This window comes from Acanthochromis polyacanthus, chromosome 6 (assembly GCF_021347895.1).
Source record: "Acanthochromis polyacanthus isolate Apoly-LR-REF ecotype Palm Island chromosome 6, KAUST_Apoly_ChrSc, whole genome shotgun sequence".
Lineage (NCBI taxonomy): Eukaryota > Metazoa > Chordata > Actinopteri > Pomacentridae > Acanthochromis > Acanthochromis polyacanthus.
This window is the reverse complement of record NC_067118.1, coordinates 8509371-8534655: the sequence shown is the minus strand read 5'-3', so window position 1 is coordinate 8534655 and position 25285 is coordinate 8509371. Positions and strand designations below refer to the sequence as shown.

Here is a 25285-nt window from a genome sequence, read left to right as displayed (position 1 = left end):
CAACCGCCTCGAGTGTCAAAGCTGGTGTTAATGGAAAAGTTTTCTTTATTTCTCTACATTTCTAACAAATTCCATGAATACAAATGAAAACCCTGCCTCGAGCATCAAATATGTAGTAATCAATAGGCAGACTATTTCCACATGTTGGAATAATATTTTTCGAAAGCTAAGGATGTCCACCTGCAGGAATTATTTGCAGAGGGGGAAAAGATTAAGCAGTAGTGGCCGAGTGGGCTTATGTGGAGGTGTACTCCACTTCATTGGTGTCAGACCCGTTTTAGTTCAGGGGCCACATTCAGCCAAATTTGATCTCAAGAGACCAGTAAAATCAGAGCATAATAAGCCATAAATAACAACAACTCTAAATGGTTCCCTTTGTTTCAGTACAAAAAGTACAACATGAAAATGTTACATTTAATGAACAACTTGATATTTTTTAAGAAAAATAAGTGCAGTTTTAACAGTATTATGCCTCAGTTTATCATTTACACATTACAACTCACAGATTAGAGTGTCTGCAAAGACACAAAACATTTAGTCTCGTGTACCTGAAACTGAATGATATATTTTATTTTATGATCAAAAAACAACTTGCGAAGATCTAGAAATGAATCTAAATTTGCATTAATTTACACATCTGCGTAGCAACTGTGACCACCACACCATACAATGGGAACTACAAAAAAAGAAGGTTCACTTGTCCCCCTGCCTTGTAAATATACTAAATTTATATATGGGAAAAAAAGACAAACTTTGTTGCAGTACAGTGGACAAAATTAATATAAAGCAGCTACTTTTGCAAAAGTTGTCCCATGGGCTGGATTGGACCCCCTAGTCGCCTGTTTTTGACCCACAGGCCGTATGTTTGACACCCCTGCTTTAGCCACCCCTTGCCTGAGGTATGGATGGGTGGATTTTATTTAAAGCTTTGGACTTAGCTAGCACTTTTCCCCATTTCTCTTGTTTTTATGCTAGGCTAAGCTAACCAGCATCCAACATGTTATTGCACACATGTGAAAACAGCATCACATTTTAATTTAATTTTGATTAATGTTGTGAACTTTCAAAGAAAATCTATTTATCAGAAGCAGGAACTTGTGTATGTTTGACAGTCATGCTCTACTTTAACGTCTATTTAACTATAAATGGGGCAAGCAATAAAGACCATAAACTCATTAGGAAAACATTTACCGACGTAAAAAAAAAAAAAAAAATCAACTAAGAAGTAGGGTCATTTTATCAGACTTCTATACATTTTGACTCCTTTCTGCAATTAGAGGAGTCGCCCCCTGCTGGTTGTTAGAAAAATTGCAGGTTCTGGTTCAGTTGTCAGTTCTGGAGGCTATATGTAGTACAAGATGAAGTTCTTCTTATAAATTCAAATTAATTTGAGAAAGAATGTATGATTTGTACTTTTTTCCTTACTGGTGTGATGCAAGTGTAACATTTGTTTTACCTGTGGGATACCCAGCCAGTCGTCGGCTTGCTGCATGGCCTCGCGGGCGTTGTCCACTGGTTTGGTCTGATCCCACTGATCCCAGTCAGGACACAAACCTGCACCAAAGAGAAGAGGTTAGCTGGGTTTATGGCAGGAATTAGTAGGGCAGTAACTCACCATCATCATTATATCATGACAAAATAACAAGATTTTAATGTAATTACTATGCAGACAGCTTTATTCTGTGAATTTAAAATGTAATAAAAGGTGTTTTTGTTATTAGAGACATATACAGAGAAATAATCCTAAGAGGTTTGAAAGGTTTTTAAATAAGAATTGCCAAATTAAATCATTTATTAGATATAAAAAACTAAAAACAGGATTAAATTATTGGATTTTCAACAGTCCTTGAACTAATCATGAGTGGTTTTGGGTCACATCTGGAAAAACTTAAACTTATAACCATAATATTTAATCAAAATTATTTTTTTCTATAAGCCTCTTTTTAAAAAAAAATGCTAAAAACAAACAATTTGCTCCAATAAAAATATGCAAAAACTAAATTTATTCTGCTCTCCTCTGTGAAACTGAGAAGCCATTAGTGACTCAGTTGTGACAAACAGCGAAATGACAAATATTCAGGGACTTTCCAGCTCAACTGCATTTTGTGTCAATACAGAGTAGACATAAGACAAGTACAGAAATACCTTTAAAATGTTTGGAGGAAAATTGCTGTAGTATGTGGGATTGTTTTCCAGTATTAATAAAACCTGTGGGCACCCGGTGTTTTCCTTTTCTGGCAAATGAATAATCGATAAAAATCTACTTGTTTTTATTTTAGTCCTTTATGATTTATGGTATTATGCGTGTGTCAACTGCAGAGAAGACGTTTCTGAGTTCTCTCTATTTCATCATGGCTGTGCTTTTTCCATAGAGGTGCAGGACTTTATATTGCAGTGAAAAAGGAGCCCACAGTTGCAAACAAGATGCACAGAAGCTGCTTGGGGTTCAAAGCGTTGATCGTCCTGAAAACGTTTAGGGATTACTGTGCAGCAGAAGAAAGGAGATTCTCCTTTTTAAAGTGCTTTCAGCCTGATACAGTAAAATGGTATTTTTTAGATTTATGGACATTTAAGTCGACGTGAACCTCGTTCTGCAAAGAAACTGAGAGCTTCTTGTGTTTTCTTAATTATGACCAACGTGTTCCAGCCTTGACGGCACCTGGAAGATAAAGAGAGAATGAAAAACACGTCTAATCTTTATTCCAAGGTGAATCTGCAGCAATAATTAGGCATAGGGTCGTCCATGTGGCTCCTCAGGATGTCTGCCCTTGAAATTATCTGAAAGATGAGCGAAATCGGTACGAAGCGTATCCTGGCAGTTTGTCTGTGTCAGCGTTTATTTTCTTGTTTATAAAGTGTTATTTTTGGACAGTGTTGGAAATGTGTTGGCTGGAGGGAAACGCAGAGCTTTTGTTATCTGCAGCTCGAGGCTGCTGGTGATCCACAGGTATGCCAAACATCCTGAGCATGTAAACAGAAACCTCCTCAATTCCTTCACCTACATCCCTCCTCCTCCTCCTCCCTGTTGACTCCTCGTCTCCCACCCGGCTCCTCCCATCTGCAAACTTTCCTGATTTGACCGGACCATAATTGGAAGGCTCAGTAGTCCCTTTCCTCACCCCTGGAATCAGTTTTTACTCACTCGGGTGAGAATTATACACTCAACTGACCCCAGATCTGCCGTGTACAGAGCTGTCATGATTAGTTTCAGCATATCAAATTAAAATGCATCAGGATTGACATTTTTAACCGTGCATGTTAATTATTTATTGCAATTTATTACAACAAAACATTTTTCTTCAGTATCAGTCATTCTAGAACTGGAGGACATTTTACATCAAATTTCAAATAATCTATGAACAAAACATTAAAACATGCAATTGTTGTGTAATTTTACTTGTCCTGAGACCAAATCTAAAAAAATAAGAGAAAAGAATGTTTGAAAATATTTTTTAAAATACCTAATAAATCTGGAGTTCCCCCTAAAAATGTTCTCTTGTCCCATCCTCCTGATGAGCAAATAGAATCTCAAATAAAACAGTTATAATGAAATTCAAATCTGCCTTTTTTTGGTATTATTTTTCCTTAATCTCTCTTGTAATTGTGGGAACATTTTTTTAATCAACATAATATTTTAAATAATAATTATTATGCATGGAATATGTCCCACAACAACCCTGTTAGCAAAACCTTTTTAGCTGCTAGAAGAAGAAAACAGTGAATTACATGAAATGCTGGAATTAGCATCATCAAAGAGTTTTCCTATTGAATGGGCAGAGCAAAGCTATGTCCTCTCTACTATTTTTCATAACATTGTCAGCCTTGATTGAATGTCTCATTCTACCTCATATTATCAGGATCAGACTAATTCTTTTTCCCGTTTTCCATCAGTCAGTTTGTCCTCTTGGTCAGCAGTAACAGCTAGCTAAACATCTAGCTTCTACTGCTGAGAAAAAGCTAGCATTAGCATGGATTAGCAACCCTGTTACTGTGATTAGAGTAGGGTTAGCAAACAACACATAAAACATGGAATAAAAATGGTACCATTGATGTGTAAGCTGAGCCAATCAAGCCTTTGATAGTTTATCACCTATTATTGAAGACGATTTAGCTGCTCTGTGCTCGTAAAATAGCCACCGTGTCCATGTTACATTTTGTTTAAGGTAAAGACCTAAGTTTGTTGTTTTGGTAAGGGGTTTAAAAGAAACTTGAACTTCTTTTGGAGTTTCACTACTGACACAAATAGGCCTATTTTCATTCAGTTTAATCCAGCAGTACTGCATATTAGAACTTAAATATAAACATTTGTTTACGTCTCATACTGTTGACAGTTCACTTAAAATGACCATTTTGTTTTTTTGGAGGAGAATTAATTGTTCAAATTCATCAACGAATAAACTGGAAATAGTTGATAGAACAATCAATAGAAAAATAGTCATTACTGGCAGTTGTAGGTGTGTGCAGACAGCTTTAATGCTACAACACGCGCTAGCAAAGTCAAAAACAGGGTTTTATTGATAGTAATATCAGTTGGCGTGTTGATCCTCGTCGTTCTACACTGAAATAGAACCTCAAATTTATCTGAGTAGATCAAACACAGACCTCCTGATCTTTGCACAGAGTTTCAGTTGCTAATTTTGTATTAACACTTTGCCGTTGTAATGCTCACAGTCTGAAATGTTCCCATTGTGGTTCTGCTGCATCTCTTCACAGACAAAACAAATACTAACATGAGGTTGCAGCCTTACCAAGTTAGTCTTGCTACTGTTTAGTGTTGTGTTTGTCAGAACTTAAAACCTGCACACTTTTCTGATGGATAAATGTAGACTCAGCTGCTCTCGAGTTCTCAATAAATAATTTTTTTATGTGCGCAAAAAAGAAAACAGCATCAAAGTCTACCTAGGAGGAATTTTCTGAAACCCCATTTTTAAACTGTATACACTACTGTTCAGAAGTTTGGAGTCATACAAAAATGTCCTTATTTTTGAAAGAAAAACAGTTTTTTTCCAATGAAGATAACATTAAATGAATCAGAAATCCAGTCTAGACATTGTTAATGTGGTAAATGACTATTCTAGCTGGAAACGGCTGATTTTAATGGAATATCTCCATAGGGGTACAGAGGAACATTTCCAGCAACCATCACTCCTGTGTTCTAATGCTACATTGTGTTAGCTAATGGTGTTGAAAGGCTACTTGATGATTAGAAAACCCGTGTACAGTTATGTTAGCACATGGATAAAAGCGTGAGTTTTCATGGAGAACATGGAATTGTCTGGGCGACCAGAAACTTTTGAATGGCACTGTAACTTTTTCCCTCTCTCTAAGAGGAGCAGTGTTTAGCTTGAACTTCTAGTGTGGCCGTTTGGAACAACAGCTTAAATCAAGAATTACTGGTGAGAGATCAAAAAGCAGTCTTTATCCTGCAGAGCCAAGTGTTTGTACTTGCCTGGTGTTAATTTGAATCTCTGGCTCTGGGAAAAACACACATCACACACAAGCACATATTCTAGTCCTTCTGAAAGACACCAAACACGTTCCCCACCCAGGACCATAAAGACGCTCCCAGAAACTTCCCCTCACCTGGAGCACAGCTGTCGACCAGGGCACCCAGGGCCCGGCCGCTCTGCCAGTCCCGGTGGAAGTTCGTGATGGGAAGCTCGGGCAGTTTGTTCTGGATCCATCCCAGCAGCCTCTGCTTGGGCGTCTTCTGCTTGCCGTCGTCCGTCTCCTCCTCCTCGTCCCACATGGGCATGGAGATGGAGTAGTGCAGGATCAGGGTCCAGATCAGACCCAGAATCAGCTTCAGGTTCCCATCCACAATGGCTTTAGAGTCTGCAGGGGGACAGGTTTAGACTCAGGTTAAAATTTGTAGGAAATCAAAAGGTCACCACCTTAAAAAGACAAACAGAAGAAAATCTCATTATTTTAGTTCTGTGGAAACTAGGGCTGGGACTTTAAAACATTAATTTCGATTAATTAGTCACAGAAAAAATAATGCTTTCAAAAATAACGCATTTACTTGCACCTTTCTTTTCTGGCACACCAATAACATTGATCAACACTCCAGCCCAGTAGGTGGCAGTAACGAACCTAAAGTCTGTTTTCCAGCCGTGAAGAAGATACACAGGACCGATGTCAGCACACAAGAAAGTTTGTTGACTAGTGATGGAAGATGAGACCACATTGCGCTTGTTTGGCGGAAAGTTTTCTGTAAAAAAAAAAAAAAAAATCTTCCCGATGGCAGCCTGGATAAAAGCGTGGTTGTGTGTAAATTGTGCAACAAACAATTTTCTGATCACTTCAATGCAACACAGCTTGCTGTTAGCACCTGCGCTAACGTTAGCTACGACAGTCCTGGTAAACAGTGTAGCCATCCCATCACAGACCACTTTTCAAGATATTGACAGTGCTTGAGTTTAGAAAAAAATCTTAAACATAACTGCTATAATTGCACTTTGAGTTTGCAGTAATCTGTGAATGTAGTAGAAAGACGAAAAATGCAGATAAATATAAATGAAACAAACATTTTTGTTGTGCGAGTTCACATATTCATCCATTCAGTCGGCAACCTGAATTTATTTAGAAATTTAAAAAAAAACTTTGCTTACTGTGTCAAATATTGCTATTTGACAAAAATGTGATTAATTGCGATTAATTCATTAAAAAGTCTCTAATTAATTAGATTTTTTTTTTAATCGCATCCCACCACTAGTGAAAACATTAGGGGCTGATTTATCTGACATATATTTTAACAATTTCCAGAGATGATTTTAAGACACAGCCCTCCTTTAATTTACTTTATTTAAAGCGAGCAGAAGAGTTGAGTGGAGGAAGCTCTGCAGCTTTTGTTTGATCTTTGGTTAGAACTGAAGATGTTTAATGATCTGTGCTACAAATTCCACATTTCCCTCAGGAGCGCCTCTGCGATCTAATGTATGGCTCAGTTTATTGTTTAAAGAAGGAGTGGGACACATACTGAGAAATCATCCACTACGATCTGGTCTGAGGAGAGACAACTCAGTTTGTTGACTTTGTGGTAGTTTTTTTGGCATTTTGCTCAGATTTACATCTGGCTTTAGACCACATTACAGCACAGACAGACGTGTTAAACGGCTTCAGTGGTCCTGGGTTTCATTTCAACCTGTACGTTTCTCCTCAAGGTCAAACCATTCACAACATGAGAATTAAAAAAAAAAAAAATCTGTGAAACCCTTATTTATAAAACACTCTCCCTGTGTAAACTAATTTTAATTTCTTACAAAAGGCAAAATCTGGGAGTGCCCTGAGAGATTATAGCCATTTTCAAATCAAAATTAAAACTTGATTTACATTTTCCTGAGCTTTTATTTCATTAGTTACTACTTTTCCTCTATCTGGATCTTACTACATTTCCTCTAATTTTATTGTGTTTTATTCAATTGACTTTATTTGGCTTTGTTCATCCTCTTAACCCCAAACTCACTTAAAGAAACTTTAAACCGAAAAATGTTGGGGTTTTTTCTATTTCGGACCTTCCCTAAACTACTCATCTGTAACACATGGTTTTGTTGGAAAAAATAGCCAAATCTTAGCTTAAAATTGTGACATTTCATTAAAATTATTCTAAAATTTGTTTAAAAATATATTTTTTGCTCTAATTGGATTATGCAAAGAAAAAAATGTCACATGACTAAAGTTCAGAGACTTTCCAGCTGAACTGCAGGCAGTGTTAAAACAGAGTTAAGGAGATAAGCATGGCAATTAATTAAAAATGGAAGTACTAAAATATTTTTCTCAGTATTGGTAACACCTGTGGGGACTTGGTAGAATATTAACCATGTTGATTCTAGTTTTATTTTCAATGTTTGTTTTGATATCAATAGTACAAAGAAAGAGTATATCTACATACTATACATGTTTTATGCTGCCTGCAGTTCAGCTGAAAAAGTCCATGAATTTTTGTGACAGGACAGTTGGTTATAGCTGAATCAATAAAGGCTTTCTGGTTACTGTGAGGAGCAATTTTTATTTATTCTTTTTTTTTTTTCCACAGAATCTGGTCAGAGCAAACAGTTGATTTTTGGTGAATATTTTCGTCAGTTTTTGGGGAAATATTACTATTTTAAAGTGTACAAATGGTTAGGTTCCCTGACCAAACACCACATCATGGACGAGTAATTAAAAAGTCGTCACAATTTAATAATAAAATAAAAGACTTACAAAGGTCATCTTAAAAGGGAACTATTGATTGCAACCCCCAAGAGGGGCAAAATGTCCGTCCTGGGTTATGATTCTCTGAGGAGTTGGAAGTTCCCACTTTTTTCCTGTTTTTAATTTCTCTAATTGACTTTTATTTTTATTATTTATTTCAAATTTATTTTAGTTGGTTTATTTATTTATTTTTTATTTAACCAATCTAGTTTTTATTTATTCGTTTTGGATTGTTTATGAATCCTTAGGTTCTCATTTTTGCTCCAAGTAGACGTCCCCTTGGTATGATCTTGTTGCAGGCAGCTACTGAGGTATTGAACTGAGTGTAACCAGTACATGTACATATTTAAGATGTATAACATTGCTAGTGACATTCAAGATTATATTTTGGAAAACAGAATGCAATGGTGTGACATGTATGAGGTATCTAGGTGAAGATATTTTTGTTGTGGCCAAAGTTCACTCGTTTTTTGGTTGTATGTTGTAATGTAATGTTTGTGTGTTTCTTTGTTGAAAACTAAAAAGTTAATAAAAATATTGTACCAAAAGAGTCGTCACAAAGTTAAAGATCTCACAATTTTCTTTGGTTTTACACTTTCTGGATCTGGTAAATGGTCTAATTTCAATATGCCGTTCAAACCCATCTGCCGGTTCTGAAGGTTCAGAGAGTTCAACTCACTCACTGACACACCAATCACACTGTGACAGAATGCACAAGCTGTCCCATGTTTTGCTTCTTCTAAACTACATTTGAGGCTTTCAAGTCTGAACCACGAGCACCGCTGCAAGCAGAAGAGAAAGTGATGCAACCAGCAGCTAGTCCGAGCATGAGGAAGCACACCACCCCTCCTAAATATGACGGCGTGCGCACAAACGTTGCACAAGAGGCAGTCGATCGGGAAGATGATTGCTCACGTCCAGTCTTGTGGAAAGGGTGGAGCGGTGCCTCCCAGTGATGTGATCAGAACATAGTTAAGAAGGCAAAATGGGGATGAAGGTCTGGTCCACGTCAGGATGTGAGGCTCTGTGCTGATGGCTATCAAGGGTGTATCATGAGGCCTCTGTGGGTTGAGTGAGTCTAGAAAGCGACATTTTATGGCAGATATGCATGTCAGACTTTTCAACAGTCTAATCGGAGCTTCAGAAGGCAGAGAAATAACATAATATATCATTCAGACAGGAAAGCTTTGGTTTATTTTGATTCTACGTCGTCATCAACTTAGTTTTTTGGCTACTTTTGTCTAGACTGGAATTATTTCCAGCAACAGCAGCTCAACCTCAGCAACAATAAGGCTTGGAATTATCCTATTTTTTCCCCCAGTAGATGTTTTTACATAAGAGTGCTGGGGCTGCAGTTGGGGGACTGGGGCTACTGAAAAGAATATTTAAGGCCTATTGGAGGAGGGTCTGAGAGCTGTTTGGCCAAGAGTACGAGGACAGGGCCGAGATGAATGGGGGTCCAAACCAGAAAAAAGGGGAGGAGGATTAAGATGAGGAGCCGAGCAGCAAACCAGAGTGGAAACAAATACTGTTAGAAAAAAAGCAAATCCAGTGCACGCAAAAACATATCAGATGGCTTTAAATTAGAGGCGTTATTGGCCTACATGCAGAGCTACGTGTTGGATATATGTCCCGTCTGAATTCCAACAAAAACAGGGCGATAACTCAAGCTGGGGTCGTCGTCATAGAAACCAAGTGGCAACTCAGTTCATGCAGGAATTGTTGAAAACAAGAAGAAGAAAGATGTAGTTTTGTACCAAGAGACAGCAGAGGAGAGAGAACAGAGAAATGTTGCCCAAGGACAGAGATAAAACTAACAGTTATAAATCGTCATACCGATAGGAAGGTTTTAAATGGGGCACACAGGTCGGTACTTGCAGCAGGAATGCAGATCAGCTACAGCCGGGGTGTGTCACATAGCGGCCTGTCAGCCAACACAGCACAAATACACTCAAACAGACCATAATGGTAACAAAACCAGAAGATGTAACACTCGTTTTTAATGTTTTTCAGTAAACTTAAGGGATCTCTTGTCTACAAAAAGTCAAAAAAGTGAAAAACTGCCATCCCAAGTTGTAATTTTCTTGAACATGAATTAAAGTTGATATTAGTTAAAGTTGCTCTTAATGACTTAAAGTTACTATACATTATTTGAAGTTGCTCAAAAAAAAAAAAAAAAAAAAAAAAAAAAGAGTTAAAGTTGCTCCCTATCAGTCAAAGTTGCTCTAAATGAGTTCAAGTTGACCTACGCTACCGTTCAAAAGTTTGGGGTCACACAGGCAATTCCATGTTCTCCATGAAAACTCACACTTTTATGCATGTGCTAACATAACTGCATAAGGGTTTTCTAATCATCAGTGAGCCTTTCAACACCATTAGCTAACACAATGTAGCATTAGAACACAGGAGTGATGGTTGCTGGAAATGTTCCTCTATACCCCTATGGAGATATTCCATTAAAAATCAGCTGTTTCCAGCTACAATAGAATCATTTAATGTTAATTTGAAAAAACTACTTGTCTTTCAAAATAAGGACATTTCTGTGTGACCCTAAACTAGTGTATGTGTGAGTGTGTACAGTCTTTGATTCAGGCCTCTCTGACACACACACAAAAGCCACTAAACATGCAAGGAATCTGCCAACATTCCCGGAAAGACCACACCGATCCGAGCCTAACGGAGCCCATATACGGACACAGACCGCCGCCGACTCCCCCCTCCCCTCCGCTGACTCACAGCCCTCCCCTCACCCCCCTCGGCGGTGCGAGTTTGTGTGTGTGTTTGTGTGGAGGCTACCGTATGGGGCGAGTGCACGTCTGTGGTGGATGTTCTTTTCTGTTTTTGCCCCCAAAACTCCCATGACTCATCCGTTTGGCTTGACCCCCCGCCGCCGAACCCTCCCATGACATCGCTATGACATCATCGCAACCCCTGACCCACAGTCTGACCCGATCCCAGCATCCCGACGGGGGGAGGGAAGGGGGAGAGCAGGGAGAGAGGCGAAAGGCTCTGTGCAATATTCAGGTTGTACTGCAACATCTGGAGTCGATTAGTCCTGAGATCTTATGAGGCTAAAAGACGAGCAGCAGAGCCGGACTGGATCAGATCTACCTCTGCCCTGACGACAGTATTCAGTCATGTACACTACTGTTCAAAAGTTTGGGGTCACCAAGACAATTCCATGTTCTCCATGAAAACTCACTTTTATTCATGTGCTAACATAACTGCACAAGGGTTTTCTAATCATCACTGAGCCTTTCATCACCATTAGCTAACACAATGTAGCATTAGAACACAGGAGTGATGGTTGCTGGAAATGTTCCTCTGTACCCCTATGGAGATGTTCCATTAAAAATCAGGTGTTTCCAGCTAGAATAGTCATTTAACACAATGTCTAGGGACTGGATTTCTGATTCATTTATTATTATCATCAATGGAAAAAAATGCTTGTCTTTCAATATTAAGGATATTTCTAAGTGACCCCAAACTTTTGAACAGTAATGTACACAGTAGGTCCTTGGTTTATGACGTCCTCAACCTACAGCGTTTCGTGGTTATGTCACCATCTCACATAAATTAATTAAAGTTTTGTTTCATCACTCCGATGTATGGCGTTTGCGACGCTAAAACAAATTTTATGCAGTAACTAGTTGGCGAGCAGAGCGGACATATACGTCGTTCCGTGGCGCTATACGTGGAAGACTGCTTTGTTTACATTCGCCAGTTGTACGCCATATTGAATTGTGCTACATTCGCTTTCTTTCATTTGTACAGCTTTTTTGGAAACTGCTTGCCCTTCATTGTGGCTCCCAAGCGTAAGGTAGACTCTTCTGATGGCAGTGCTTCAGAAGACCACTGGGCTAGCATAGGTGAGTGACATAGGTAATTATGTACATATGCGAGTTCTGACTTACAGCAAAAATTGTGTCATTTCGCGCCGTAGGAACAGAATTCCAACCTAAGTTCAGACCCCTCTGTATAACATGACAGTATAGAAATAGTTACAGGACCACCAGGAGACAGATTATCTCTAATTAGAGCGATATTTTCACTCTAGTTTACATTTATTCTTGCATAGTCAGACCACTCTCTAGCCCTGATGCAGCCCAGTGTAGAATGGTCTGACTTCACCTCATTATTAATCTGCTGAAGGGAGTCGAAATTAGCTCTGGCATGCTTGTAGTTCTTTAAACCAGTCACAATGGTCTTTAACAGGATCAAAACACCACTAATGATGAGGGGGATAGCGGGGGTTGGAAAAAAAAACACGGAAATAGCAGCAGACGTGGGAGAAAATGCACTGATAATAATGATGGAGGCTGCAGTGGCGTTCACGGCCCCGTTGTAAATGACGATGATGATGGCTGGGTTTGCTTGACAGATGAGGAAGAGTTTCACAAGTGGATCAGACATTTTGATAAGCCTGTTGGGTATCGTTGACAGAGCGATCAAAGGAACCATAACTGATTTAATGAGCCATTCGCTGTTTCACTGTACTGGCCGTGTGTACTTAGACTTGCATGGCTTAATCTTTGAGACAAGCATATGCTACTGGCAGGATCAACCAGGTAGCCCAGACGGGACGACCGTGCGGTGCACGCCCGAGTGTAGAGCTGCATGGCGGCGCCCGGTCGGGCGGGGTGAACGGCCAGGCGGTGTGGGTTCGGAGAAATGAACGTGTCATCCGGAGGTCGACCGCCCCCTGCTACGTGTGTGAGGTGAGGGGAGGAGGAGCAATTCTCTCCCTGGCTGCTCAGCCTGTTTACAAAGAAGCCGATGCAGAGGCGCAAAGAACAAGGTGCAAGATGCTTAATGCAGCGTTTAACCGACTAGTAAAATACTAAACGTTTGATAAATGAGTAGCCGGTTAAACGATTAAACGACGAGTCGCGCACATCCCTAGTTTTTTTGGCAAAGAGTTAAACAAGACATGAAGAACAAAGTGTGTTTGATGAAGCATCATAATTTTAATCTTAGATTTGGTTAATTTTCTCAACAGAACAGGTTAGGGTTATGGTTGAGGACCATCAGAAAGTTGAAATCTGGCAATTCTGTCTGTTTTTAAAGTCTCTGGCTTTGATAAACGGTCTAATTTTCAAACCCGTTAGCTGTTTTTGGAGCTCAGAGGGTATATGCTGAAGTTTGCACATTTCTATCTCGGCATTTTCAAGAAATTCCAATAAAATAATTCTTAGATTAAACTGTAATTTTTGTACTTATTGCAACCATTGTGAGGGATTTACTTTAGTATAGCCTACCAGAGCTTTCCTCCAGTTCTGTCCTCGGTGCATGTGACTCACACACTGAACAAATTTATGGTTGGCAGACTGCTCAGATGTAGTGATAGTTAAAGGGTGTCCACACGCACAAATAACATGTCTAAAAAGATAGATTTTTGCAGTGAAAAAACTTCAAGCACACAGAGGAAATGTCACACATTCCACATTGGCCTTATCGGACACAAAACACACATTTCAATATGGTAGTCTGCCTTTGTGTTATGTTATATAATACAGAGTAAAGATCAACAAAAGGACATGGAATCAAATGCATCCAAAAGCTGAAAATCTTTGACCTGCAGCTCCCTCTCTTGTTTCCCTCCCTCCTCCAACAAGCCACACTGGAGCTACTACACTTCCTCCTCTTCCTTTCTACTCCTTCCAGTCATCCTCCCTTCCTCCCTCCCTTCCTCCAGTTGGAAAAAAAGAAAAAAGTTCCTCCTGGTTTTTTAGCCTTAAAAGGGCAGAAGCAAACTGGATCTTGGAAGCCCTCCCATTCTCTGGGCTCTGGTTACAGACAGGGAAGGAGGAGGGAGGACAGGACTGGGGAAGAGAAAGGAGGCAAAAGGGGGGTTTGGAGGGCCAAGAAAGAAAAGAGAAAAAAAAAAAAAAAAAGGGGTGAAAAAAGTGCTGCGTGGGACATTTTTAAAGCCCACACTGACAACATCACCCGCTGAGGATGGGCTGAGATATGTGCATTTGACTGAGGAGAGGTTTGAAGGGGGATAGGTGCAGAAGGAAAAGGCTTTAGATGCCGGAGGTGAGAGGAGGGCACGGGGCAAAATGATGAATGAGGACGTTTAATACATACCATGCTGCTTTAATCAACTCTTAGCTTCCTGGAAACATGTAAGGGCTACAATCAGGCATAAGAGCACAATCCTGGTTTCCAAGTAATTGATAGTTCTTGGCCTAGCAAATATGATTCAAGTCTGGAAAAGCCCTCCAGACATGGTTCCTGCCGACTGTTTGTAGGTAAAATCTTGTAACTGAACAACAACCACTGCAGCTTTCTTGAACATTTTATAGAAAAAAGAATGCTACGAGATGCAGGATGTGGTGTCATTGCTGTTTACATGCAATTTAGTTAAATAACCCCAAAAATATGTCGCTTTATGTCTGCTTGTTCGGTCTGAACAAGAGGCAAGGGGCATTTTTCCAACTCTGATGTAATGCAATAGCTGGAATACCACTGTACTGAATGGGGCTGAGCTAATCCCCAGTATCCACTTGACCAGTTTCCTTTTGCCTGTGCAGACAGGAAGCTACGCTAATGATAATGAGCTGGCAGGAAGTGAACCATTTTGACCCAACCGAGTGGCTAAACTCTCCGTTATCTCACCCTGTGGCTGGCATTCCTGTCCGTCACAGTCACTCTCTCATTTTTTATCTCGTTTCTGAACATTAAAGATTAAATTTGATGCCACAAGGACGTCCCTAACATAAGGAGGCTAGAAGCTAAACAGGCTAGTTGGATTACCCAGTGATCCTCTGCTGAGCTCTTTCATTACAGGACGACTGCAGCTGTAGAAGTCTGGGAGTTGCTCAATCATGGACTTTTTTGCTTAAACCCGCATTATTGGTTCCACATGGTGAAAATCAACTTTTTGTGTGTTTTGGGTTTGTTATAAGCTTGAAAGTAAAGCAAAAGTGGGTAACCTAAACTCAGACAGTATTTATACTACCATTCAAAAGTTTGGAGTCACTCAGACAATTTCATGTTTTCCAGGAAAACTCACTTTTATTCCTGTACTAACATAACTGCACAGGGGTTTTCTAATCATCAGTGAGCCTTTCAACACCATTAGCAAATACAATGTAGCATTAGATTATTTATATTGTTACCACATTAACAATGTCTGGACTGTATTTCTGATTTAATGTTATCTCCATTGAATAAAACCGCTTTTCTTTCAAAAATAAGGACATTTCTAAGTGACCGAACAGTAGTGTACATCTGCCAGCTTCTCTCCTGCTCCCTGTGCTCACATAGACTGTATCTGAATTACCAATAAAGTTGATCTCATTCATATATTTTGTCTGTTTCTTTTGTCAAACAACAGAACAAATATGAAATTGTGCAGCCCATTAAGACTACGCGTTAACCGTAGACATCACTTCTACTGTAAAAACCGCCACACAGTCTGACAAACTCACCAAACACAAGATAAAAATAACTGCTGTATTTCCATGTAAACTGGTCACTCAAAAAGAAAGTTAGGAGGAGGAAGCACCGGTCTCACACATTAATTCACGTCTGTATAAGCTGCTGTGCTATTTTTGCTTCACTATCAATCACAGACAGTGTCTATTTCCTGAAGCTACAGACAGCAATAACTCAGGATGTATTTCCGACTTGTCAGAACAGGACTCAAACCAATGATTTTTGGAAATTAAAGACACATTTCAAAGATGTGAGATGTCCACTTAATTTGCTGACACACTATGGGGCACATTATGAGACTGACTTTAACCGATGTTTTGGCTGCCTAGGAGTCGAGGAAATGGGCTTTAAAGACAACAATGACTTCTTATCACTTCAAAGTTGATAAGGTGAACTTAGTGGGAATTTCAAACAACCAATAAAGTGGTACTAAGTTGATGCCAGTGTTGTTAAAACATGATGGCACTTGGTTTTCACTGAGGACACTGGAGATGACGGAGAAAAACAACATGCAAAAATGGCAGCAGCAAGTTCGACAAGTTTGCTTTTTTGTGTGTAAGTCGGAAGGTCAGGACACATTTCCATAGAGTATTTAAAGGAAGAAGCACTTCAATCTGACCTAAGCAGCTGAAAGACAGACATCTGTCTCTCTACTTGGAATCCAAGCTGAGAGAGTATTAATTATTCACTTTCTATTGACAACATGCCCTCCCAATGTTCACTTTAGTGTCGCCATTATTGTTTTGAATTTTGACAGCTGCAGCAACGCTCCACATAAAACATTCATAAAGGATAACGCTGTTTAGGCTATCGCTACACTAACTAAACAACTACTCTTAAAGGGGAACTTCGTTTTTTTTTTTTTTTTCCCAACCTGGGGTCTGTTTTCCTTTGTCATTTCATACATGTGAGTGATGGAGAAATTAAATTTTCGACATAGCTCCAGTATTTAGCCAGGCAGGCAGCTTAGCAAGCAGCTCAGCTAGCGTAAAGTATGGGGCAACTTGCCCCCCCGCGTCAAAGTCCGCCCTAACGTGCCCCTTCTCACTTCTCATCTTTCGCATGTTGTGGGACACTCGTTGAGACTATCTGAGCCAGTCAGTGTGGGGGGAAAAAAAAGCACATTAGGGCAGACTTTGACGCGGGGGGACAAGTTGCCCCATACTTTTCGCTAGCTGAGCTGCTAGCTGAGCTGCCTGCCTGGCTAAATACCGGAGCTATGTCGAAAATTCATTTCTCCATCACTCACATGTATGAAATGACAAATGAAAACAGACCCCAGGTTGAAAAAAACCGAAGTTTCCCTTTAAGCTGAGTTAACCCTTTAAGTTTCAGTCAATTCCAGCCGTTTTCAGTACAAAAAAAAAAAAAAAAAAAAAAAAAAAAAAAATCGCTAATATTCTATTTTTAAATAAAAAAATTACGAAAAATACGGGGAATATTGGACGGGCATCGCGAGGTGCTTTTCCTTGAAAAGGACCGATTCAGGGATTTTATACCGACTTCAGGACATGTTTTGGACAAAATAGTTTCCTGGCTTGTGTCATCTGGATGTAAAAGGTTGGATTATGGCCGTTTTTTGTGGAATCTTTTTTTTTGTGTATAATAATGAACCCGGAAATGTGAGTCGCGCTGTGTGCGTTGAAGCCGTGTATAGAGAACGGATGGATGAATATTTGTTTTTGTCGGACAAATGTGTTTTTCTCACCCGCTGTGGTAATCGCATCTGAAAGTGGTTTATACCGGCAGATTCATGAGAATCTAAGCTTTCCATCGGTGTATAGTGTTTGTATAAGCGCGTTTGCGGCCGTCGGACATTCTTGAAATTCCTATGCAAATTAGTAGGTGTACCGCCGGCGGTACACTGAAGCTTAAAGGGTTAAAGGAACTTCAAGGTGAGGGGAGCTGCAGAGTTCAAGCAGATTCTTCATGCATTTAAGTGGGAAACCTCTTCACATTACATTCAGTCACTTGATTCAGTCTCCACAGTGTATAGAAATACAACAATAGTAATGTTTATAGTAACTAGAACCATTTCTTCATATGCTTCAAAGACATGTTTATGTTAACTCTTTAAAACTAGGGCGATTTCTGTCTCTTGCATCAATGGTAAAAGTCAATATAAAAGAATAATGAGACAAATTTCATTTTGTTTTCATTTCTTTTTTCATTTTAAGAAACTGAAAGCACTCTGGTTGATTTGGAACAACTCAGGCATTGGAGATATTGACACAAAGATCTGCAATTGCTCATCCAGAATATTGATTGTAGCAGCTGCTGCACTGGGATGAACTGCAGGCTGTGAATACACAGAGCAGACTGGAGGCGAGTATGCAAACAAATTAAAAATGTCACACAAAGTATCTATAGTAGGTAGATCTATGCTTTTATAGTTAAATGCATTGTCACCCAGATAAGGAATCATTCATTTCCACAAGAAATTCACTTGAACTACAGTATAAATAAATCATCATAATATGATTAAGCTGGAAATTTGATCAATAAATGGTAAATTAATGCTGAATCCCAGAGTTAATGATCATATAGTGGTTTATTGCAAATCTGTCTGTATCCATGTACATGCTGGCTGATAAATAAAAAACTCATTTCTTTAAGATATTTTAGGTAAACAGTGTTGCCTTTATATACCCGACTGTAGACAGATTTACATTAGAATGTCTCTTTAAGTCAGACTCTCACTGTGATAATCTACCGTACGAAGGTGAGACTGTGTAGGTAGAGACAGCCACAGTGAATCAGAGACTCTCCCACCTGCCCAGACACTTGCCACCTGCTCATCTGGCCCCGCCCACTCTGTCGCAACACATCCGGTTATACTATATTCAAAGAACCGCTCAGTCGTCCAATTCTTCACAGATGAGCCACCAATTTCTTGCTTAGGTGACTCAGTGTTTTATTGTCAGTGTCGCAGCACACCTGACAAGACCATTAATCATTACTTAAAGCTACAATGTGAGATTATTTTTTCCTCTTAAAAATTTCATTTTAATAAAACGCGCTCTTGTTCCAGGGTTTAGATATTATAGCCTTAGCTGGACCTCTAGCCAACGTTGGTGAAAATACTGAAAAACTTCAAGCAGATTCCTCTGTGCCAATGACATTTTTTTTCTTTGTTTACAGTCTGTATTTGTAATTGTCCTATTTTCATTGATATTTTTGCAATATTACTCACTAACTTTCATGCCAATAAAGCAACTTGAATTAGTCCTAGTATTAGTACTGCTGACGAACTTTATTTGCCTTCTTTGCTTGTGCTGCTGTTGCACAACATTTTTCGCACGCTACACATGAACATTTTAGTGAACGTGATGAGTTTCCTTTTTGTTTCATTGCACGCGCACGTTAATCGGTTACACGCTAAACACAGTCTTAGCAGCAGCATAGGAGTAGAGCGGTGACAATGTTATTAAACTGACTCAGCACCGACAGTCATTTTACAGCCCTACAAAGCCAAAATGCACCAACAACCCATTTGATCATCAGTTAGCTTGTGACCTGTGAAAACTCTGATTTTCAGTTATGGCTCTTGAACTGCTCATCCATAATGTGCCGTTAAGTCAGAAAACTGAATCAAATGTAAGCTTAGAATTGTAATATTTCATCAAAATCACTTTATCCTATGCTACAAACTGATTTTCAAAACTATACAGCCTGCTTTTCATTCACGTAGCTTAGACTTTCATCTACACCGTTTACTTCCATCCGCCTTTGTAGTGTTTGCATGTTTAGTTCCTTGGAATCCACTTTTTCCAACTGTAAGCAAAGATTATAAAATTTGCCTCTTCAAAAAGTGACATACATTTTAGATCCACTCAGATGAGCCTGCTAAATACTCGTTGTACAACTTCTGCAATAATCTACAATCCCTGTCTGTCAACAGTAATAGAGAGCACATTTCGTTGTTATGCAACGATGTACCAGGAGGAGATAGCTGCTTGCTGCCACACAGGCGTCTGTCTCAACCTGCAGAGACAGCGAAGCCGCCAGGTACGAAGTTACAACACCGGCATGTTTATTTCACATCCTGCCCTCTTAGATGACTGGAAGAGTTTGGCACATTCTCTGCTGTTGTACTGTTTTGCCAAACTGTGCACAGGCTCAGTCAAGTAGGGCTTTAAAAGCTGGGCTGGGCTGAGGCAACGATGCTGCTGACAAAGAGAAGATGATGACGAAGAGCGGATCTCTGCGCAAACAGCACGATGTTTAATTAACACAAGTCTTAATCTGCTGAGCGGCTGATGTGCCTGTTGGTGCTTCATCGAACAGGATGATCCAAAGTGAAATGAGCCGGCTTGTGCAAACATGGGTGTGATGAGGACAGCGGAATAAAGCCGCACACGCACAAACAGGAGCGTCCTCAGATTTAAAGAGAACATTCAAACACAGCAGCGTCACCTCACTGCCTGCTAGGTGGCAGCCTTGATGCTCTTTAACTTCCCAACACGTTCGAGTTCTCCTCTGGAATTATTCAGTAGTCATGTGTCTGCTGCTGCTGCCAGATCATGTGGGTGTTTTTTTTGCCAAAACTGCAGAAAGAGAGATTACCTGTTGGGCTGAAACCTCATTACAGTGAAGTCTGTGGGGACTGTGGGAATGAGAGAAGAGCGTCACTGTGGCTGGATTCACAGAGCTTTTCTACCAACAGCAGTCTAAATTTGTTAGTCCAATTTTGAGTAATGTTGCCAACAGACAGACAGACGGACAAACATACGCTGATCTTCACATAACTCAGTTGTTTTCCCTGGTGGAGTAATTAACCTTTAAACCATGAGAAGACTGATGCCACTTTCACATCTGTGCAGTCTTTATGATAAGCTACACTGGATAGCTTAGCTTAGCATAAAGAATGGGGGAATTAGCTAGCCAGGCTCTCCCCAAAGGTAAAACTAAAAAAACAAACCTACCGACCAGCACCCCTTGGGTTTGCTATTTATAGTACAGAAACTGAAGTGTAAAAACCACAAGTTGTGGCGCTTGTAAGAACTTCCAGGAAATCAGTGAGTGCTGTGATTCTGCAGTTGTTTTTTTGTATGAACTAAACAAATGTGGTAACTAGAACACTTCAGAGGTATGGATGGGTGGACTTTTTTTTTTTTTTAATCTTTGGACTTAGCTGACAGTATCCCCGTTTCTTTCATTTTTATGCTAGGCTAAGCTAACCAGTCTCTGGCACTAGATACATATCGCACACATGTGAAAACAGCGTCACATTTTAATTTAATTTTGATTCATGTGAACTTTCAAAGAAAATCTATTTATCAGAGATATAAATTCTCCAGTGGATCTTGAACTTTTCATCTGTGATGTGCTGTTCAGATGGAAAATTTCACAACATTTAATCAAAATGACTTCACAAAAAAAAAAAAAGTGTGAAAGTAAACGGTTTCCACGATCCAGATTTTGTAAACGAAACAATCAAAGTTTTGTTCTCCTCAGTGCAACTGTAAAGCCAATAGTAACTCAAAAATTCTAGGATTTTCAGCTGAACTGCAGGCTGTGTTTACACAGAGCAGATAGGAGATATGTATAGACACAAATTAAAAAGTAGTAAAATATCTATAATATGCAGAGTTACCACTTTTTCCTTGTACTGATACCAGATGTTTGTATTTTAAATTTTTTGCATGTTAACTCCAGCTTTTTCAATGCTTGTGAAATAAATAATCATAGAAAATCAACTTTATTTTTTTCTCTAAAATGATTTATGGCATTGAAACTTTGTCAAACTGCACAGAAGACATTTTTGGGTTTTCTCTTTAACCTTCTGTTTGGGGTTCAGAGGGTTAAAGGAGCATTTCTCCACTAACTTTTCCATTAATTTTTGCTTATGTTGTTTATAAAAACATTTGCTCCCTTCAGCAACTCAAATCAGAGGACTTTTTTCTCTTGCTTTTGTCTGTTATATCACTGTAAACTGACTGTAATTTAGGAGCTTTTGGACACGTATTTCACCACGGGCTACGGAATATTTTACAGCATAAATGACTAATCCATTATAGACAAATAAGTGTACTTTGCAGCCATTGTCCAGCTCCACGCTCTCCTGCTGTGGTCGCTTTTTGGATGGAGCAAATCACTCGCTGGTCTTGAGTAACTCTCGATGACAGCGTTACACATGAGCACCGTTGCATATCAATATGTGCCTATTTTTTAGCAAACAGATAAGTGACAGATGCATAGAATACAACAATAGGAAAAAATAAATTAGGTGAAAAGACTTAAAAGGTTGGACATGTTCTGTGAGTAAAGTCGAGAGAGAGTTTGAGTGCAAAGAAAGAGGGACCATGCTGAGCAGAGATGGCAGTTTGGTAATTTGTGGTGAGTGTTGCAGCCTGGGTGTGTCCATTTACTGCAATGAAAGGAGGAAGTATAAGGAGGAGAGCGAGCTCCTCTCTCATCTTCAGATTAAGTGACTCAAAAGAGGGCAGCTGGGGATGAGGGTGAGTCAGCTGGAGGAACAAACAGAGCGGAGGCTGGTGCTGTGGCCTGAATACCAGCAGTGCACCGCTTAATTAAACACACAATCAACTGCCATCATGATTGGGAAAAATGAAGGGGAGAGCAGCGGTACTCGAATTTGCACAAACAAACTGTGCCGTGACCTCACCTGGCGGCTGCAACGGGAGGCACGAAACCGCTAAGTGAGCCAGACATTCCCCGAGGGATGACACTCATGTCTGATTCATATACCACAGACTTCTTCCTTTCTGGGCAATTTTAGATAAAGTTTTATTTTTCCCCAGACAGGTTATCTATGTTGAAATGCAAGAGAACACTCTACTCTCTGCAGAAAACTACTTTTAACTCACTCTCAAGCTAAAACAACTGCAAGATTAGTAGCTTTGAGAGCAACTGCATGTAAAAAAGAGCCCCATTTCTAAATCATGAACGAAGTCCAGTGTATTTCTATGAGAGACCCTCCCCAACTCTGCAGCACGACATGAGCACAGACAATAGCCCAGTGTGTCTCCTGTCCTACTAGGCCAGAGTTACATCCAGGCCCCCAAAGTTTTGACTCCAGACCGGCCCAGAAAAGCTCAGGTGACTGGGAATCGCATCGGACCCCCCCTCCCAAAACAACACACTTCAAACTGGAGACAAAAGTCAGTGGAGGGGAAACGCCTGGACTTATTTAACACTCAACTACAGGAGGTTGAAAAAGCTGCATTATAAATGAGCTTTCTCTGCACAGGTTCTCATATTCTCTTTAAATGAAACGGAGGAACACCCAGCATGAAGGTAGAGAAGCTACTAGCACTCATTCATCACACTCACCTATGGACACCAGCTTGATGTTCTCCTTGTCCAGGAACTCCAGAGCCACGGACACATTCTCCAGCTGCATCTGGCGGAAGGTGGGCCTCTGGTTGTACTTTCTGAACATTTTCTTCTGGGACAGGACCTCCAGGAGCCCGATGAGCCGCAGCCCGTCGCTCAGGTCCGTCTGCAAGTTGCCGATCCGCTTGTTGACGCATTTCAGGTGCTCGTTACACCAGCGGGTGAAGGTGTTCTGCTGGATCTTCTTCCACGGCGCGTCCTCGGCCAGGTCCTTCTCCGTGGCGGGCATTTCTGCGTCCTTGTCCGTGGAGAGAGCGTTGGGAGCGGGCGCGGCGCTCTGGTGGAGCCGGGGGTGGGAACCACTCATTTTTATGGTCTCGCCTGTCTCTCGGTTCGCTGCTTTTTTTTTCTGGGTGGAGTCTGCTCAACTTTGCGTGGCCGCTCCCTCTCTTTCTCCGCGTCTCTGTTTCTCACTTTCTGGAGAAAAGAAAAAGAAATAAAAGAGAGAGCATGAGAGAGAGGCTGACTTATAGCCTGCAGATAGAGGTTTCGTACAAGAAAGTAGGCGGTTAAGAAAGAAAAGGGTGTCGTTTTGGATCGAACTGCAGCTCCGACAATACACTTTTTCATGTTCATGACACACAATGTGAGGCAAAAAAAATGCCTCACGTTAACCCAAGATACACCGACAAGATGGAAGTCGTTAAGTACAATCAGCAAAACACATTTCAAGTAACATATCAGTGAAACTGCACAGATATTGACCATTGGATTAGATAAATCCAACTTTGCAGCCATTTCAAACAGAAATTCCACATAAACAAAACAGATTCTGAGCATAATGAACATTTTGATGAACCATTTCATTCTTTAAAATGATTTTCCCTATTTTTGGTGAAAAAAGATACTAACTAGTCCTCATTTACATGTTAACCTAAAAAAACAATCCGTCAATAACATTCATGTCAAAAATAAGTATTTTTTTACCATGGTACTAACTCTTTTGCAACTTTTGACCCTCAACAATACTATTTTATGGTGTTTAAAATCAGAGTAAAATATCTTTTTACTAGCTACAATCACCTCTGCTAGCTTGGTTAGTTAGCATTTAGCTCATAGCTTCAAAGCCTCTCTGTTATTTTAGACTTAGCTACTATCTTTAAAAAAAATCTTTTTGTGGGAAAGTGAACAAATTACCTGTAGTACCCGACAGATATCTAAACCACATGAGGTCATTTACCTACAGTCAGACTAGACATATACAGGACTCTGCTAGCTAGCATTTAGCACCCAGCTCATTTGTCTCTACATTATGATGTAAGATTAAGCCGTTATATTTTGTAATTAGTTTTTGCAGAAAAGTGGGCAAATTACCTTAAGTCAAGGTTATCTTACTAGGTTTCCCTGTCTCGTCATGTATTCAAGCTTACTACATGAAATTATTCCCCAAGAGTCAGGCGCTACATGTACAGCACTGTGCCAGCTGGATTACTTATAATTTAGCTAGTAGCACATTTGCTTCTACATTATTTTTTAAAAGATTTGAATACTGTACTTTTCTAAATATGTTTTTAAGGGAAATTGGACAAATTACCTTTAGTTAGGACCATTTAAACTGCTATTCCTAGCTAGCCAGAACATTTAGCTTAGCCACATGAAACTCAGTCCCCAAGAGTGAGACGCTACATATACAGTGCTCTGGCTAGTTAGGCTGGCTAGCATTTACTTCTATGCCTCTCCATTATTATCTCTTTTTAATTCGCATTTTTGAAGGTACATGAGCAAAGGCCACCTCAATGGCAGTCAGATAATTTAGCTAACTGTGTGAAATAAGTCCTCAAGAGTCACACACTACATATACATCACTCTGCTAACCAGGTTATTTTACATTTAGCATGTAACCCCCTTGCCTCTACATTACCATTTCAGATTTAGCTACTGCCTTTTAAAAATATTTGGTGGAAGAATGAGCAGTTTACCTTTAGCTAAGGCTATCTCACAAGGTATTCCTAGCTAACCAAAACATTTTAGCTTCACTACAAAGAATCATTGCCCCACAATCAGACAGACGTTACATATACAGCACTCTGCTTGCTTGACTACTTAGAATTTAGCTAGTAGCATCTTTGCCTCGACAATTAACCACTGTCTTTTTCAAAATATTTTGTGTAAAAGTGAGCAAATTACCTTGAATTAAGGGCATCTCACAAGCTAGCCAAATATTTTAGAACTCATTCCCTGAGAGTCAGCCCTCCGGTAGCTAGGCTAATTAGACTTTAGCTTGTAGTTTCTTTGCCTCCTTTCAATAAAAAAAAAAAAAATAGTTTCTTTGCCTCTCCATTTTGATTTA

General features: G+C 39.8%; 1 protein-coding gene across 1 annotated transcript in view; it reads right to left on the bottom strand.

Moving 5' to 3' along the window:
- flna (filamin A, alpha (actin binding protein 280)) overlaps positions 1-25285 on the bottom strand; it is a 77411-nt gene that overhangs the window by 40566 nt on the left and 11560 nt on the right. Inside the window, 3 exon segments of the mRNA XM_051949547.1 lie at positions 1457-1554; positions 5584-5835; positions 22933-23412. Of these exon segments, the coding sequence (XP_051805507.1) occupies positions 1457-1554; positions 5584-5835; positions 22933-23302 (720 nt within the window). The 5' untranslated portion in view covers positions 23303-23412.